This window comes from Carassius carassius, chromosome 27 (genome assembly GCF_963082965.1).
Source record: "Carassius carassius chromosome 27, fCarCar2.1, whole genome shotgun sequence".
NCBI lineage: Eukaryota > Metazoa > Chordata > Actinopteri > Cypriniformes > Cyprinidae > Carassius > Carassius carassius.
The window spans coordinates 16,456,421-16,473,216 of NC_081781.1; the positions used below are offsets into that span (position 1 = coordinate 16,456,421).

Sequence of the window (16,796 nt, forward strand, 5' to 3'; positions counted from 1 at the left end):
TCTACGACATACACCACTGCAACACTGTCCAACCAGATAAAATTAACATGACATGAGTGCGATAATGACTTGAATCTCGAAATGATTTATTTTATTTTATTATTATTGCTTGGCCTAGGGGTGACCCTGAATAGTCGACGAATCAATGCTTTGATTCGAGGAGCCTGATTCGACTACCAATCTCCAAGTCGAATATTCGCGGGGTGTTATTGATTATGCCATTTTGACTATATGGGGGAGCTTAAATGTCTGATTTCACATAAAACTACCGGTTTTCTCCTTATAAGTTAATATACAGCCTATTATGATAAAGCTGTAAGAATCTGAAAAGAAAGAAGCTTCAAATTAATATTTTAAAGTGCGTGAATAAATCCAACCACCCCTATATCCGTGACCGACAGAGGAGCATCCTGGCAGCAGGGATTTAAAACTTTACCAAGACTCAAACTGACACAGGTAGAGACTGGATTTCGAACAGGTAGGGTACAAGTGATTTCAAAACATTTCAGCCAGTGTGTATATATATATATAGTGGATATATTATTTACCTGATATAAGATGCATTTGGTTTTGAGTCAAGCGCTTCATTGTAGTACTACGGTGATATCTCTTCAGCGCACCGCGCGAGCAGCTCAAACTACAATGCAGAATATTAACAACTATGACTGGGACTGTTATATACATACTATTATAATGAGAAGACCATTATACTAAAATGCTATGAATTTTTAGAGTTTAGCTGCCGTGTTTCTGCACATTGTTTCGTGAAGAACGCGTCCACAAAAGGAGTTCGCATTCGGGCCCTTTTTGCAAGTAGCCTATAAGTCTTAATATTAACATTATGTTGTGTAAATAATGAACCGTATACTATATGAAATTATGAGTTGAATTTCCATTGATTAAAAACTTTCTATCAAATGCGTCACTCTACTGGCCATCTTCAGCACGCGCAGCTCAAAACAGAAATGCAGAACTGCTAACGTTTTAGGCTAACGTTATAATGAGAGCACTATTGTAAAAAAAAATTGTTATGGTTTCGCCGACGTTAAATGTTAGCTATCTGTTCATCAAAACATAAAACATTATTTACCCCGTTTATATCTGCAAGGTGTTCATTACACATTTTCCCTGTGTGTTAACATCAGTATTTATGTTAGTCGAATGTCTGACTTGACTCTTGTTAATGTATTTTGCCCCGCCCCCAAACATATGATTCGACTATCAGTCGAATAACGGCAAGGTTCGAAAACTCTGATTTGACTATGAAAATCCTTAGTCAGGGACACCCCTAGCTTGGCCCTAATCCTCCTTAGTTTATCTGTATATCTGAAATTCAGTTTTGTTAACATCAGCACAAGCATACGTATGCTCTCAAAGCCAAAACACATGGACTAAAGGTTAAATGTGTGGCTAAAACTTTGATTTTGATTTCATTGGGTCTCTAAAGGTTTGATTCATGGCATTTCACAATCAAGGTAAGGTCTTTGTGACCACATGAAATGGAAAGTCTTCTGCAGCTCCACAAGATTTTCCTCCCACTGTGTCCCCTGCTTATTACTCGCTGATTAAACAATGTGGTTACGCTAATGACCTCCTAATAATGACGTTGGCTTGCCTCTGAATAAACTGAGGCTCCCATTATTTTCTTCTTTTCCTTCCTGAGTTCAACTTCACTCACTCCTGTAAGCATGTGAACTTTGTTAGAAAGAACGCTGGGAATTGGAAGAGCTGTTTGGCACAAACACTGCGACTCAAACATGGAAAGAGCTCTGGCCGTGTTTCACGTCACTGCTGTGGTTTGCAGTCTCTCTGGATCCTGGCTGGGGAACGAAGGCTGCTCTCCAACTCTGATCTCAGACCCGTCAAACACCTGTTCATCCTGGCCCATAGTCTGCACACAGCTATCTCTGGATCAGATGTGTCTCTGGATCATTAATATGCAATCTTGGAGAGTGGGCTGCACTGATGGATTCTACTCTGGGAGGGTTTGACCGTCTCTGTCGGAGGGCTACTAAAAAGATCGGCCAATGCCTTCAATTATAGGAGGAAGATATTTATCTTTCCTAGATTGACAGTTTGTTTTACAACATACTTGTCATTTATAGTTCAAACTAATGGGTGGAAAGGCCAGGAACTCACATATGACAAACTAACCACAAATCTCATGTTGCTGTTAAGACGCAACCATTGATGATCACAGATTATTTTCAGCAGGCAAATGCTGGGTTAACTTCTATGAGTCATGCGATAATATCACTTCTTCACTCCAGTAATGATATATAGAGTTAGCCAGGAAATTCTTGGTAACTGGAACAAACACTTGGGTTCAACATTGGGCCTCAAGATTAATAGCTCTTCTAAATAACATACACTAATTTATTTATACTATATGCCAAAGGAAAATTTATGCAAGCGGAGGAATTTCCCAGCAATTTCCTTTTTCGCAGTGTGATTAATTACAGTTCACTGAGTTTTCTGCTGATGTGGATCTATCACTCGGATTTCATTTGAGAATTCATTTCAAATGACTTTATTTGTCCCAGTCTGCTTGATCTTTATTTCCTGTGCTTGTGTTTCAGAATGAAACTTTCCAATGAGGAAATAAAGAGGGCTATTCTGACTATGGACGAACAGGAAGATCTGCCCAAGGACATGCTGGAGCAGGTGAGTGAGGGACAGAAGGAAAAGCATTCTGGATTTAAAACAGCTATCATGGTTAACAAACATGTATGGAAACCTAGTAAAAAAAAAAGTAGTAAAAAATACAACGGGTAATGATGAGAGCAAGTTTAATTTAAGAAAAAGAGTCACATTGAGCTCCTTAAACTTACTGCCAGATTCTGAACAACAGTGGTAGAAGAATAATATCTGGTGCTGGTCTTTCAAGAGTCACTCTCTGCTTAAAATTAGTCTTAACGTATTTCACAATACTGAGGGTAATGTTTTAGGATTTTTTTTACCCAAGCAACGTCTCTGAGAACCGGACACCTCACAATTCTGGAGAAAGTTGCAGTTCTGGAAAATGGTGGCGCTGGAGACTAAATATGCCCCCTGATGGTTTTACATTAATTCTTAAATCTTTTGCAGTTAACGTGTCTTTTCTTCTCCACCTGTTTTATTTCTGACCTCACTGCCCCAGTGAGCATTGTGTTGTCCAATGGTCATGTCTTAACTTCTGTATTGCATTAGTTTTGAATATTTCTCACGAGGAGTTGATCATTTTTGACATCTCACTCCGAGTAAAGCCTCTTTTTTTTGTTGCTCATTTTATCTGTACAAGAAAACATGCCTAATAATTCTGCACACCTGAATATAAAGGGTTTTAAATGCTCAAATACAAAATTAATAGTAGTTATTAAGATTTATGTGGTTTAGAATTTAAAAAAATGTGCTTGGGGAAAAAAATTATCAGAATATCAACGTGCCTAATAATTATGCACGCAGTATATAACATTGCAATCATGAGAAATACATTTATGCATTTAGCAGACACTTTTATCCAAAGCGGCTTACAGTGCATTCAGGCTATACATTTTTTACCTAACAATAATAAAATAACAATTGTGAGCCATGAAGTTGCAATTCTGGAAAACAGTCACATTTTCAGATATAAAGTCCCAATTGAGAGATATAAAGTCACAATAATGGAAAAATATACAATCGTGAGCTATAACATCACAGTAGTAATAAAATCACAGCAGTGAGCTATAAAATTGCAATTATGGGAAATAAACAATCATGGAAATTCACACTTGCGAAACAGTTCACATTATGAAATATAAAGATGCAATAACTACAGTAAATAAAGTAATATGAGATATAAAGTTGCAATTATGGAAGCATTCACATTGTGAGAGATAAAGTTGCAATTGTGAGATAAATGTAACTGTAAGAAACTAACTTTTTTTAATATCACTTAAGACTGCTTAAGGGTTATTCTCTGTTATAAGTGCTGTTGTAATTGATGATGTTTTCTTTACCGCTCCAGATGCTCAAGTTTGTCCCAGAGAAGTGTGATGTGGACCTACTAGAGGAGCACAAACATGAGTTGGACCGCATGGCAAAGGCAGACCGCTTCCTCTATGAAATGAGCAGGTAGGACATTTAATCATGATGATGACAGTTTAAGTAACCTGTTCATATAGGACACGTCTTATTTTTTGTCCATGCAAACATACACAAGTCTTTGACCATTGTGATGCATCTCGAGTAAAAAGAAGTAAAAAAATGCATTTACGAGTGTAAATAGACGTTAATTTGATTAATTTTTACCTTTTTCACAATTCTACTTTTAACATGAGGAGCTTTATTTAATTAGATAAATGTGATGGCTTAACTAAGTTATCCTTTGTCCATTTGGAAATAAAGGCTCCTAACTCTCTAAAAAGGAAGGTGAGCTCAGTAACCTTCAGCTGATACCTAAATGTTGCTGCACACTACCCATAAGCCCCATTGCTGATTGGCTTGGATCTTTATTTCATCTTGGCACCACGATGAGCATCATGCTGTTCACCTCCACAGTCCCACACAGTGGATTTCATGATGTTGGCTCTGTACGTTGTATGTAAGGAATATCTCATCCGTGAAGGCCACCCACCACTGAACAGTGACTTATTCAGATCTGTTTCAAACACGTGGTGTTAAAAGTAAATGTGATTTCCTGTAGGAAGGAAGGAAGTAAAAGGGTTATAAATCCTGGGTGACACACTGATCTGGTCAGACTGAGAATCCCATTCAGCATCAATATTTTCTGTAACTAAATAAGTACTATCTTATGGTAGACATGCAGAGGAGCTCAGCCAAACAAAGCACAGGTGCTTGGCTTGCTTGCTTTTTCTTCCTCTGTTTATGAGACCCTAGTGAGTTTTTTTTTTTTACTCCACTGTGGCTGATGTGTTTGGAGTATAGAGGATGGCAGACAAATCGTTCCAAGAATCGACTGGCTTGTCCGATTTAAGTCTCTTAGGCTGTGTTTAGGCCCTCGGCAAGTGCGGTAACCTAGGTGATTGTCCCCGACACGGGAGTGCTGAATGCAACACAGCAGCATCAGGCTCAGATCACTGCTTCAGACTGTTTGTTCTTTATTCAGTGGAACCATTAATGCTGTGTATACAGATCATGTGTGTTTTATTGTGTCATATACAAGACAGTAAATCTCTACAACTCATTTAGAATCTATTATGGGTGATGTAGTGTGCAATCCTTTTAATGGACCTTCTTTTATATTTTTCCCTGGCACAATCCTTTCTCTTTGTCCTCCACACAGAATAAACCATTACCAGCAGAGGTTACAGTCTTTGTACTTCAAAAAGAAGTTTGCAGAGAGGATTGCAGAAATTAAACCCAAAGTTGAAGGTTTGTGCATGTGCACTTTAAACACATTTGCAGTGCAAAAATCCTATTTGATTGATGGCAAAGCTGAATTTTCAGCATCATTACTCCAGTCTTCAGTGTCACATGATCCTTCAGAAATCATTCTAATATGCTGATTTGCTAATGAAAAAGCATTTATCATTATTCCTATTAATGTTGAAAACAGTTGTGCTATTTAACATTTATGCTGAAACCATTATATACTACTATTCAAATGTTTGTGTGTTTAATAGAAATTAATGCTTTTATTCAGAAACATACATAAAAATTGATCAAGTGACATTAAAAACATTTATAATGACACAAAAGGTTTCAAATAAATGTTTCCACAAAAATATTAAGCAGCAAAAACTGTTTGTAACTTTGATGATAATAATAAAAACCATTATTAATAACTGAGCACCAATTCATCATATTAGAATGATCATGTGACACTGCTGCTGAAAATTCAGCGTTACCATCACAGAAATAAATTACATTTTAAAGTATATTCAAATAGAAAATAGTTTTAATTTGTAATAATATTTCACCATATTACAAGATGTTACAATTAACAGACTGTTCTACTAATATTATACTGCTTAAATTTGCTAGTGATAATGATAACAGTATTGTTTCGGTATAGTTCATGAACATTAAACATTTTAGCCTTGTTCTTTGTGTTTCTTTTTCAGCACTGTCCAAGGCCTCAAAAGAGGTGCTACACAGTAGAAATCTCAAGCAGTTGCTGGAGGTGGTGCTGGCATTCGGCAACTACATGAACAAAGGACAGAGAGGCAACGCTTACGGCTTCAAAATCTCCTCACTCAACAAGATTGCAGACACCAAGTCCAGCATCGACAAGTGAGAAGATATGACCGTTATTTCTAGCTTTTATATTCATACATTTATTGTGGTCTTCGTCCCATTGCAGAAATATCACTCTACTACACTACCTGATCACCATTCTGGAGAAGAAGTACTCCAAAGTCATGATCTTCTCAGAGGAGCTGCAGAACGTGCCGGAAGCTGCAAAAGTAAAGTAGGTATAGTTTCGGAGTGGCTGGTGTGTGCTTCTATCATCAGCTTTACGAATTTACAGGCCTTTAGGGTCTACTTGAGCTAAATGGATTTTGGAAATAGTTTTTGTGGTGTCACTCCCGCCAACCACTGGGCTTCAATCCATGCTGTGGGTCATACAAGCTTTTGGTTAGTCACATATGCAGAGCAAAACCCTAAATCATAGTTGGAGGAAATGGGGCCCTTGCCTCTCTTGGCTCCCGTGTGCTGAAATATATAAGTGGAAGAGAGATACATGCTTACATGCCACCAAAGCAGAGAGATCTCCACTCGATGACCTCTGGAGATCTGCGTGCCAGCAAATTTGGGCCGAATTGTGAGAGATATGCTTGTGACATTCTTACCCTTTGGAAAATACTTTCTAATTTTGAGTCATTGCTTTAAAGGAACTATCCAAATGTACAGTAGAACGGCCACTAAACGACTTTTTAGTCGCGCCAGCAAGACTAATGTAATCATGCTCGGTCCACAAGTGAAGTCACAAGACCGTCATCTCATTTGAGGGGGTAGAGTGAATGAAATAAAGGATTCTGTTTGTTTGACTCTGTCTATAAGTCAGTGTCATTTATTTAACAAATAAAAATATGTTCCAGGGTCACAAGGTACAGTGAGTTTGAATGGCCATTGAGATTTGTCCATAATAACCTGTTATAATGGCCTATTTGTGTGGAGGGAGGAATAAAGGCTGCACAGATTGAAGACAAGCGGCTAACAGTCCTACTGAGCTCATTTGTGCAGCTAAGAATAGCTTGGCTCGGTTCACACACATTATATGCAGTATCTGACTAATGGAGTCACTTCAGTGCTATCACAGGGGTTAAAGTTCAGATAAATGCCTGTTAGACATATCTGTGCTTCATATCAGTGTGACCTGTTTGGATAAAAGGCTAAAAATGGTCAGCCTGTATGGCATATGGAGATTTTTGTTTCATGGCCATATATTTAAAAAGGGCCCATGTACGTACAGCTGATTGTGACTGAGAGATGTACAGTACATATACAAATATAGAAACATTTAATAATTAAATTGAGCTATAAAACATGATATTTAAATATGATAGAAATATAAAAAAAACACATTTTGGTATAAAAAAAGATTAACATTTAATGTAATCGTTTAAATTAGATGGAAATTTCAACATTTACATTATTAAAATCTAAAGTTATTTAAGTAAAGTTTATATTATTTTAATAGACCTGAGATAGCATACTATAAACTAACTGTTGTAATAAATACTGTAACAAATGTATTGCTCACTGATAATTAATTTAAACATAAAGCATTAAAATATATAGTTCTCGCTGGTAAATTTTAAGTTGTTTAGTTGTAAAAAAAAAAAAAAAAAAAAAAAAAGTTCAGAACATTCAGATATTCTAAAAAGCATTGTTTTTTTTTTTTTTACATTCAGTTTTTATTTTTATTTTTTTATGAACTTGTTCACATATTATTTTTGATTCAGCTTGCTGCTTTTTTATATCATATTTCTGTCTCTTTTTTATGGATTTTATAGTAGACTGACTTAATTACGTTTTTATTGAATTTCTCCTTACCTGGACGACAGCTTAATTTAAAAGTGTCACAGTTTACTCCAATCCCCTGTAGAAAATACATTCTTGATAACAAACAATGACTGGGATCTCTATGATTGTGTCTTTCCAGCATGAATGAACTGGAGAAGGAGATCAATAATCTTCGCAGTGGCTTAAAGAGCGTGGAGAGCGTAAGTGCTGCATGATTCCTCTTTTTCAGGTTTAAAAGCAAATCATGTACAGCGTGTCTGTCTCTCATGCAGGAGCTAGAATTCCAGAAGAAGCGTCCTCAGGAGTATGGGGATAAGTTTGTGTCAGTAGTCAGCCAGTTCATCACAGTGGCCAGTTTCAGCTTCTCTGATGTCGAGGACTCCCTCAGTGAGGCCAAAGAACTGGTGAGTGTGTGTTGCACTGCATTTGTTCATCTTTAAGATGCACATCCTGGTGCTCAGCAATTCCTTCAAAGGCCAGCTGGAGAAACAGGCTGCGCTCACTCTGGATGTCCTGCTGCGTGCAGGAGCTGACCTTCAGCCTCTCGCTGTGAACGCTTCCTGTGTAGTGACCCTGGCACTTTCACTGGCCTCTGGGGGCCCCACAGGACACAGAGAGGGAATGGAACATTTAACTCTTATTGCTTTCGAGAGGTCCATCTGTGCAGAGGGAGGCAGTTGTAAACACGCACGCTACACAATATCTTCCAGTCCTTTGAGGGGAAATGGGTATATAAAGTGTCAAGGTTTTCTTTTTACATAGTTTTTGAAAGGTAAAGTGCAGCAAATTCATGATATTGGTCTTTTATGACAGGATTGACTGTTTTTGAATGTTAATATCTCATAAATGGGACAGCCCACATTTAAGTTTTTTTAAATGTCTTTACTCTTTGTGATCATGTTTACGTCATATTTCTATGATATATTATGTATTATTTAATGCATATAATAATTGTTTAATAAATAGGATGAATTAGTAATGAATATCAGTCTCACCACACATTTTACAACCTGAACTAACCTTGTGTTGTCATAAAATGATAAAAAATTATTAAAATATTAGTTTAGTATTATTTAGTATTAGTTATATACTATAATATTATTTAACAATATATTAGTATTTAATTGTCTTATTCATATTAGTTTTAATTTTAGTTGATGTTGTAAAGGTTTTTTATTTCTAATTTCAGTACTTCATCTAATATGTTTTGTTTGTTTGTTTCAGTTTTATTTAAATGACTGAAAAATTTTAGTTAACAATACCACCACTGCAAATTAATTGATATTTAGGAGCCCCAGGGGTCCTCGTTATGAAATCATCATGGGGGTTTTCAGTGTCTTTCAAATATTAATAAGCAGTAAAAGATATATATTTTTTCTAATATTTTTTTTTTATAAGTTAGGCCAATATATATATATATATAATTTTTTTTTTATTTTTTTTTTATTTTTTTTTTACATTTTACTACTTTTTAATGAGCCCTTTTCTTTATAATGCTATCATGAGAGGTAAATTTTCATTTTCCCATGTATAAATTGTATTTAATGAATATGTCTTAATAGAGAGGACCTACACATAAATGCACCATAACATGCCACGTGCATTCTATAGCAGAAAAGATGGATCTGCAACCCAACCTAGGCCTCTTGTCTGAAGTCTGAGACTGATAAGAAGAGATATAAAAGCAGGGGAAAGGAGAAATAAAAATATGCCCCTTGGCTCAGGCACATACAGGCCCACGGAGGAGCTGTTCCATATGGCAGTGATAAAGGCACATCAAAGGCATTGTGGGAAGACTAGGCCTCCTCCCCTGTGGTGAGACGGCACGAGGCAGCAGCAGTGCCACGGCAAGACTTCAGTCCCCTGTGTTTAGACTGCAGTCAGTCACTGGAGAAATCTGGGTTAACAAGACCAATTTATGCTTGGCTACCGGTGACCGGATAACTAGCAGTGCGTCACACACTTCATTTACCAGAAGTTCATTAGACCCCCAGAGTTTGTTATGATGCTGCCTGGCCATTTCACTGCAATTTGTTGTTCCTCTTGGTTTGCACTTTCTTTGGACTGTAGAACACTCTTATATATATAAAATATTGTGAAAATTTCTATTTTATTCTCACTACATTTCACATTCATTTTTCAAGAGTAAAAATTTGTATTACTATTATTATTATTATACAGTAGTATGATTTAGCAACAATGTTCAGTATTATGTAAATGAACAAGTCATTTTATTTATTATATTTAAATATTTATCATATATGATCATCTTACAAGTCTTATGCTACTTTTACTGCTTTTTTTTTTTAAATGAAAAAAAAAATGTCTCTCAGCTGCATTATGGAGCAACAATGACAATTTTATTTTCCAAAAACAAAACCAGTAATGGATAGCTGTTATTTAAAAAGTAGTACACATAGAAAGTTGAAAAAAAGAGAGAGCCATGTTTGTGCCTCTAAAATATTTACGAGTTTTTCTTGAGGCTTTTCCTCAGGATTTTCTTGAAGTATTCATGTTCACATCATTACTCTGAAAGTAAAGAGAGCAGGAAATGGCTTTCATATGACCAGTGCTTCTGTTCTCCAGTTCTTAAAGGCAGTCAAGCACTTTGGTGAAGATGCTGATAAGATGCAGCCTGATGAGTTCTTTGGGATATTCGACCAGTTCTTGCAGTCCTTTGCAGAGGCCCGTCAAGAGAATGAGAACATGCGCCGACGCAAAGAAGAGGAGGAGCGCAGGGCACGGATGGAGGCTCAGGTCTGTGAAGTTTCAAATTCAGTTAATTTTGAAGTTTTGAATAATTCATCTCAATATCATTTATTTATTTATTATTGTTGTTATTTTAAATGAGTAATACTTGTATTTGTCAATTATTAATGTTTTTTGAATGTTTGCAAATATACTACATTTTACAACAAGTATTTTGCTACTTTTAATTAATTTTTTTAAACGTAAAAAATCTCAGCTGATAACATTATCGTGTGTCATACATGTAGTTCCATTCGTTTGGTTCAATTGGTCCGGACCAAAAAGGAAAATGATACATCTGGTCACACTGGCATTTTTGACAGCGAACCGAAACTAAAGGCACAGTGATAATTCATAACCTGATTGGTTGGGTTGAATGACATATATTTTGTGACAGAACTCATCGAACACTCAAAACAAGAGCAGAAGGTATATTTGACTTCAACGTTCCCATTCACGTGCGTTTGGATTCGGTTCGCTTGTTTGGTGCGTACCAAGTTTCCGACAGCAGCGTTCACACTTACTCAAACGAAGTGCACTAACAGAGCAATTGTTTTAATCGAACCAAACGTGACAAGTGTGAACACATACTTAATCAACTGACAGCATCTGCTGCAATACTAGAATAATGCAATAATGCTCAAGCCAAAACACTTAAGAGGCCCATAACTCGTCTCTTCATTCTTCACCCATTCACTGCCAAATCTGACGTCATCTTTTCGATATCTTTCAGCTCAAGGAGCAGAGGGAGAAAGAGAAGAAGGCTCGAAAAGCCAAAGAGAACGGAGAGGATGATGGGGGAGAGTTTGACGACCTGGTGTCAGCTTTGCGTTCTGGAGAGGTTTTCGATAAAGATCTGTCCAAGATGAAGCGCAATCGCAAACGCATCAACAGCCAGACGTCAGATGCCGGCAGGGAGCGTCCAATTACCAAGCTTAACTTCTGAACGGCGGTCAAGCTGACCAACCACTGAGACGCATTTCATTACAACCCAACAACCTCCCTGTGGTGGTGAATCTGGTGAATCCCCTCAGAGAAAAGCATGTTTACCCAAAGACGGTCAGCTTATCATGTGTCATATGACTGTAATGGGAAACCTGTCTAAATGCAGAGAGAAAAGACTCTCAGAAATTAGGAATACAGCTGCCAAATAAACCTAATTTAATGATTTATTTCATCAAGAGTGCTGGAGCACCAGAATATTATCAGAAATTGAGATAACTGTGGGTTTACTGATTGGATATGAATCAGAAACTCGGCTCATTTGACCATAAAAACTGCAAATCTTGTCAACTCCAATTTTTTCTTCCTGTAACAAAACAAATCGCCAAAAGTAACACTCATCTGAATGTCTCCATTTCTTGCTTTTCTGACTGATTCAAAGTGGGAATAGATGTTATTTAAAGATTCAATGACAAGTCTGTACATAGGTCAGTGAAAAGCTGTAAAGTGACTGTACACCTTTAAGAGAAGGATTTTGCCCTTTAGACAAAAGGTGTTTTTTGTGTGTGTGTGAGTGTTTTAAAGGAATATTACTGATATTAATAACCAGGGTTCTGGGTTGCTTTTTCAGAAAGAGGACTGCATTGTGATATTCAATACAAACTGACTGGGAATGTTTTTTAAAGGTGTGTTTTTAGTGGCATCTGGAGCCTATGTTGTCTCAAAAACTTTGGATAGTCATTGTACAGACTCTATGCAGTTTCTGATGTCAAGTGTTGGTCTCTGTTTGAGTTTTCATGTGAAATGAAGTCATATTTAAAATGCTCTGTAAGTAACTGGATCAAGGCAATACTCTTCTTCCCTTAACGTTCTTCCATCCTGTCTGGAATCTCTCCTGGCTTTTAATTAGCAGCCTAGTTTATGTTGTAAAAGTTGCAAAGTTTCCTTTTTCAGTGTAAGATACCTCCATTGGAATTTTATAATTTAATGAAAAAACACAACCTTCCATTGTCAGATGAATCAGAAGAGAATAAATGAAAGAATCCGAGTAGTATTTTCTTTTATGTTGTCAATTTAAGTCTCGTCTGATTTGTTAGTAATGTTAATGCAAAAAAAGAAACATTTTATATATATATATATATATATATATATATATATATATATATATATAGTACAGACCAAAAGTTTGGACACACCTTCTCATTCAAAGTGTTTTCTTTATTTTCATGACTATGAAAATTGTAGAGTCACACTGAAGGCATCAAGGGCTATTTGACCAAGAAGGAGAGTGATGGGGTGCTGCGCCAGATGACCTGGCCTCCACAGTCACCGGACCTGAACCCAATCGAGATGGTTTAGGGGTGAGCTGGACCGCAGACAGAAGGCAAAAGGGCCAACAAGTGCTAAGCATCTCTCGGGGAACTCCTTCAAGACTGTTGGAAGACCATTTCAGGTGACTACCTCTTGAAGCTCATCAAGAGAATGCCAAGAGTGTGCAAAGCAGTAATCAAAGCAAAAGGTGGCTACTTTGAAGAACCTAGAATATGACATATGTTCAGTTGTTTTACACTTTTTTGTTATGTATATAATTCCATTTTTTAATTCCACATGTGTTAATTCATAGTTTTGATGCCTTCAGTGTGAATCTACAATTTTCATAGTCATGGAAATAAAGAAAACTCTTTGAATGAGAAGGTGTGTCCAAACTTTTGGTCTGTACTGTATATTTATTTATTTATTTATACATGGTACATAGAACCCCACACTGCTATAGCTTATGAATCACATTTTATTATAATGTTTCAGTCATGCAGTCTTCATCAGGCAAAAAAATTCCAAATGATATATGAAAATGATTAAAAACAATGTCACTACACTTCAGATGGTGTCCTCTGGTGGGCAATATTAGCAATTACAATGTTAAACTTGTCCCCTTAATAGAACTAAACATTATAAAAATGAAAACTATATTTTTGTGAAATATCTAAGTAATTGTTGCTGTATGGTAAAAAAAAAACAAGTTAAAAAAAAAACTATATATCTTTATTCAATGTCTAATTCATGATTTCCTTTATAAAGAACCTACATCAGAAGATTCACATGTCTCTGAGCTCAGAAAACCTGCGATACTCTGCGATCAGATCAGAAGCAGAAATATCAGTCGTAATCTTTAAGTCAGCGCAAAAGAAAACCTCCTTTCAGAGGGTCATCGCTCTCTTGGGTGAAGCTGCCCACACCGCTGTAGTGAGCATGACCTGTGACCTCCACTACCACAGCCCTGAATTCCCCACACGTGGTCTCCTGCAACAACAGGTTGATTACTGGATTTGTTAAAGAATATAAGCTACATTTTCAGGACTAGACCCTTAAATGACAGGTACTTCTATTGCTTTTCCTGTAAACACTGATCCTGTAGCTCCACTCTTGAAGCTTCTGGTCTGGTTCAGTCCAATCAGGCCTTTATGGTACTGAAGAGCTATACGAGCAGTAACGCCTGACCCTGTAGGGCTTCTGTCCACCTGACAACACATATAACAAACCTCAGTCACAGAGCAAAAGACCAGTCGCCATCAACCAAATCATTTCATTCTAGGATGAAGTGAACAGTCCTAAAGTCCAGAACTTCCTGTACATGGATTCAAATAAACAACTGGTTTTACCTGTGCATCAGCAAACACACACACATTGGCCGTGGGCTCTTCAGAAAAAGCATCTTTGCCGTCAGTAAGGATTGTGCCATAGAGGAAGGCCAGATCCTCACTGACTGGATGGTGCAGCTTTACCTAGAGTCATCGCAACGATTAGTCCGGTCAATTATGCAAATTACAGACTAATAAAACACAATGCTGAATAAAGTAGGTTTATGTTTCTTTCACTTGCCCAGGGTTTTTTTTTTTTTATAACATCTTAAGAATCTAATTTTATTTTAATTTCATCATTATTTTTGAATTAGCTTTATTTTTATATTCTAGTTTTCATTTTAAATTGAGTGAGTAAGTTTTAGTCATGGTATGTGTTTTTAACATAAGATTTTTTAATTTCTAATTAGCTTTATTTTATTTTAAGTTTTACTAATTTTAGTATTTCATCTTAAACCTGCAATGAATTACTAAGGCGAACATTTCTAATGTTCTTCAGTTTTTAAGTAATATTTTGATTTTATTTTAGCTTATTTCAATTAACAAAAATGCCTTTTAAGCTAGTTTTAGTTAACAACAACAGCAGTTACCTGGGATTTAACAGCATCACTCACAGCAGTGGCTGCATCCACCAGATCTCTGGTCTTGGACTTGTTCACATCCAGTCCAAATTTCTCAGAACTCACAAAAGCATAAAGAGCTCCACCATAACTGATATCCACAGTGATGGACCCATATCCTGGTACCGAGACACACACATCTAAAAAAACAAGAATGGCAAAGAATAAAACAGCTCTCTTAAAGACAATTTAAATATGATATTATACTAATATATATATATATATATATATACATACATACATATACAAGTTTGGCAAGTGATTAATGAAATACAATTAAAAAATATGTTTCAAAGTGACATAATTTGAACATAAACTTGCAAATGTTTTATGATCATATTGTCATGACCACACCATATTGCTCACCTGTAGCGAAAGCAAAGGCTGGCACACTGTGGAATCTGACAGCTCCAGTTTTTCCATTGGAATACTGTGTAAAGGCCTTCACTAAGCCACAGGGGCAGTGTATGTTTATCTGTGTCTCTGGTGAAGTGGGGGCTTTGATCAAGCCATAATCCACAGCAAAGCGCCCGAGAGCAATGACAGCGTGACCACACATGGTGCTGTACCCTTCGTTGTGCATGAACAAGACGCCGAGATCCGCCTCTGCTAACTCACTTCTGACCAGCAGGGCTCCGTACATATCATAGTGACCACGGGGCTCGAACATTAACACCTTGCGAAGATGATCGAGATGCTCTCTCACATAGCGTCGTTTGGCAAGGATGGTGTCGCCCTTCACCTCTGGATACCCACTCAGGATAATACGCAGCGGCTCTCCGCCTGTGTGCATGTCCAGCACTGATAACACAGAGCCGGAGTGAGGGGGGAGATTTGGGAACTCCATACAGCACTCTAGTGGAAAAAAATAAACAACAACTTAAAAATATACTTGAAAAAGTCTCTAAACTACTGTAAGTAGAAGACATTGTGCCAGATTTGGCATGCAATGATTTTTTTTATATATTGCAGATTTATGCTAATAAGAATAAGACAAAATACATATTGATACATTTCTGTTTAGTTAAGGATGACTTGCCCATTCAGACGATCTACACTGACACTGAACTTGTATGTCTTTTTGGTAACGTCAGAACTGTAGGTGGGAAATTGCATCCTTGAGCTTTTTACTGTTCATGTATTCACCAATAATCCATTAAAAAATTATAATAATGATATGTTTGATCTTCATATATTCTGGGACCATAAAAAGCACATTTTCTTACAAAAGGCCATTTAGACCCCTTACCCTAATCCTAATCCTAGGAATAATGCACAAATGTAAGTGTAACGTTAACAGTGGACAGAACTGTCTAGCGCTGGTTTCCTGAAACTATTGGAGATAATGCAAAAAGTATCTTACCGTCACAGCTGTAACGTTACACTGTTGAAACTTATGAGAAAGACAGCACGTTCAGTGAAAACGTCAACAAACAGAAAACCTTACATTTGAATAACAGCATCTGTTTACTAAAACCTGCTCGACCTTTATTAGCGTTACGCTTTCCCAAACTCCAGTCCAGTTGGAAGGTTGTGCAGTGGCTCTTTATTGCCTCTCTGTGGCCTGGATGAGAAGTACAATTAAACTGAATAATGTATCATCCCGAAGGACCAATCTAAAGTGATCGGATTGGTATGTTGCTCTCCAGTTGCTAGGTCGTCCTAAGTTAGTTTTAACCACTGATCATTATAGAGCAATATTTATAAAGGTAAATCAGTAGCAAAACTCGAGAGGTTGAAGATCTGATTGTGAGAACTGGTCATATTAATATTTGTATTTGTAAGTTAAAATTTACACTCACAGCTCTGATGTGAAAAGCTGAATCTTTCAATTTGCACACACAGACAATGATCAAAACACTCGTGTTTTGAATTGGAAGTTGTAGATTAATAG

General features: G+C 36.8%; 2 protein-coding genes across 5 annotated transcripts in view; one reads left to right on the forward strand and one right to left on the reverse strand.

Moving 5' to 3' along the window:
• Nucleotides 1-12,691, forward strand: part of daam1b (dishevelled associated activator of morphogenesis 1b) — an 88,833-nt gene extending 76,142 nt beyond the window's left edge. For all 3 annotated transcript variants that reach the window (XM_059512971.1, XM_059512970.1, XM_059512972.1), the window contains 9 exons: nucleotides 2,580-2,664; nucleotides 3,989-4,095; nucleotides 5,267-5,355; nucleotides 6,048-6,216; nucleotides 6,287-6,394; nucleotides 8,093-8,153; nucleotides 8,226-8,357; nucleotides 10,540-10,710; nucleotides 11,435-12,691. In XM_059512971.1, coding sequence (XP_059368954.1) covers nucleotides 2,580-2,664; nucleotides 3,989-4,095; nucleotides 5,267-5,355; nucleotides 6,048-6,216; nucleotides 6,287-6,394; nucleotides 8,093-8,153; nucleotides 8,226-8,357; nucleotides 10,540-10,710; nucleotides 11,435-11,647 — 1,135 coding nt within the window. In that variant the 3' untranslated portion in view covers nucleotides 11,648-12,691. The remainder of the gene's footprint in view (nucleotides 1-2,579; nucleotides 2,665-3,988; nucleotides 4,096-5,266; nucleotides 5,356-6,047; nucleotides 6,217-6,286; nucleotides 6,395-8,092; nucleotides 8,154-8,225; nucleotides 8,358-10,539; nucleotides 10,711-11,434) is intronic.
• Nucleotides 12,692-13,414: 723 nt separating this feature from the next.
• Nucleotides 13,415-16,447, reverse strand: LOC132107295 (trans-L-3-hydroxyproline dehydratase). Of its 2 annotated transcripts, none has more exons than XM_059513533.1 (6): nucleotides 16,350-16,447; nucleotides 15,269-15,757; nucleotides 14,873-15,042; nucleotides 14,304-14,426; nucleotides 14,025-14,162; nucleotides 13,415-13,944 (listed from the first exon to the last, which is right to left on the reverse strand). In XM_059513533.1, the coding sequence occupies exons 2-6, from the start codon at nucleotides 15,747-15,749 to the stop codon at nucleotides 13,819-13,821; spliced, it is 1,038 nt and encodes a 345-aa protein (XP_059369516.1). In that variant the 5' UTR covers nucleotides 15,750-15,757; nucleotides 16,350-16,447; the 3' UTR covers nucleotides 13,415-13,818. The 2 variants fall into 2 exon arrangements, with proteins under 2 accessions (XP_059369516.1, XP_059369515.1); XM_059513532.1 differs by having other exon boundaries at nucleotides 16,266-16,411.
• Between the last annotated feature and the right edge of the window lie 349 nt (nucleotides 16,448-16,796).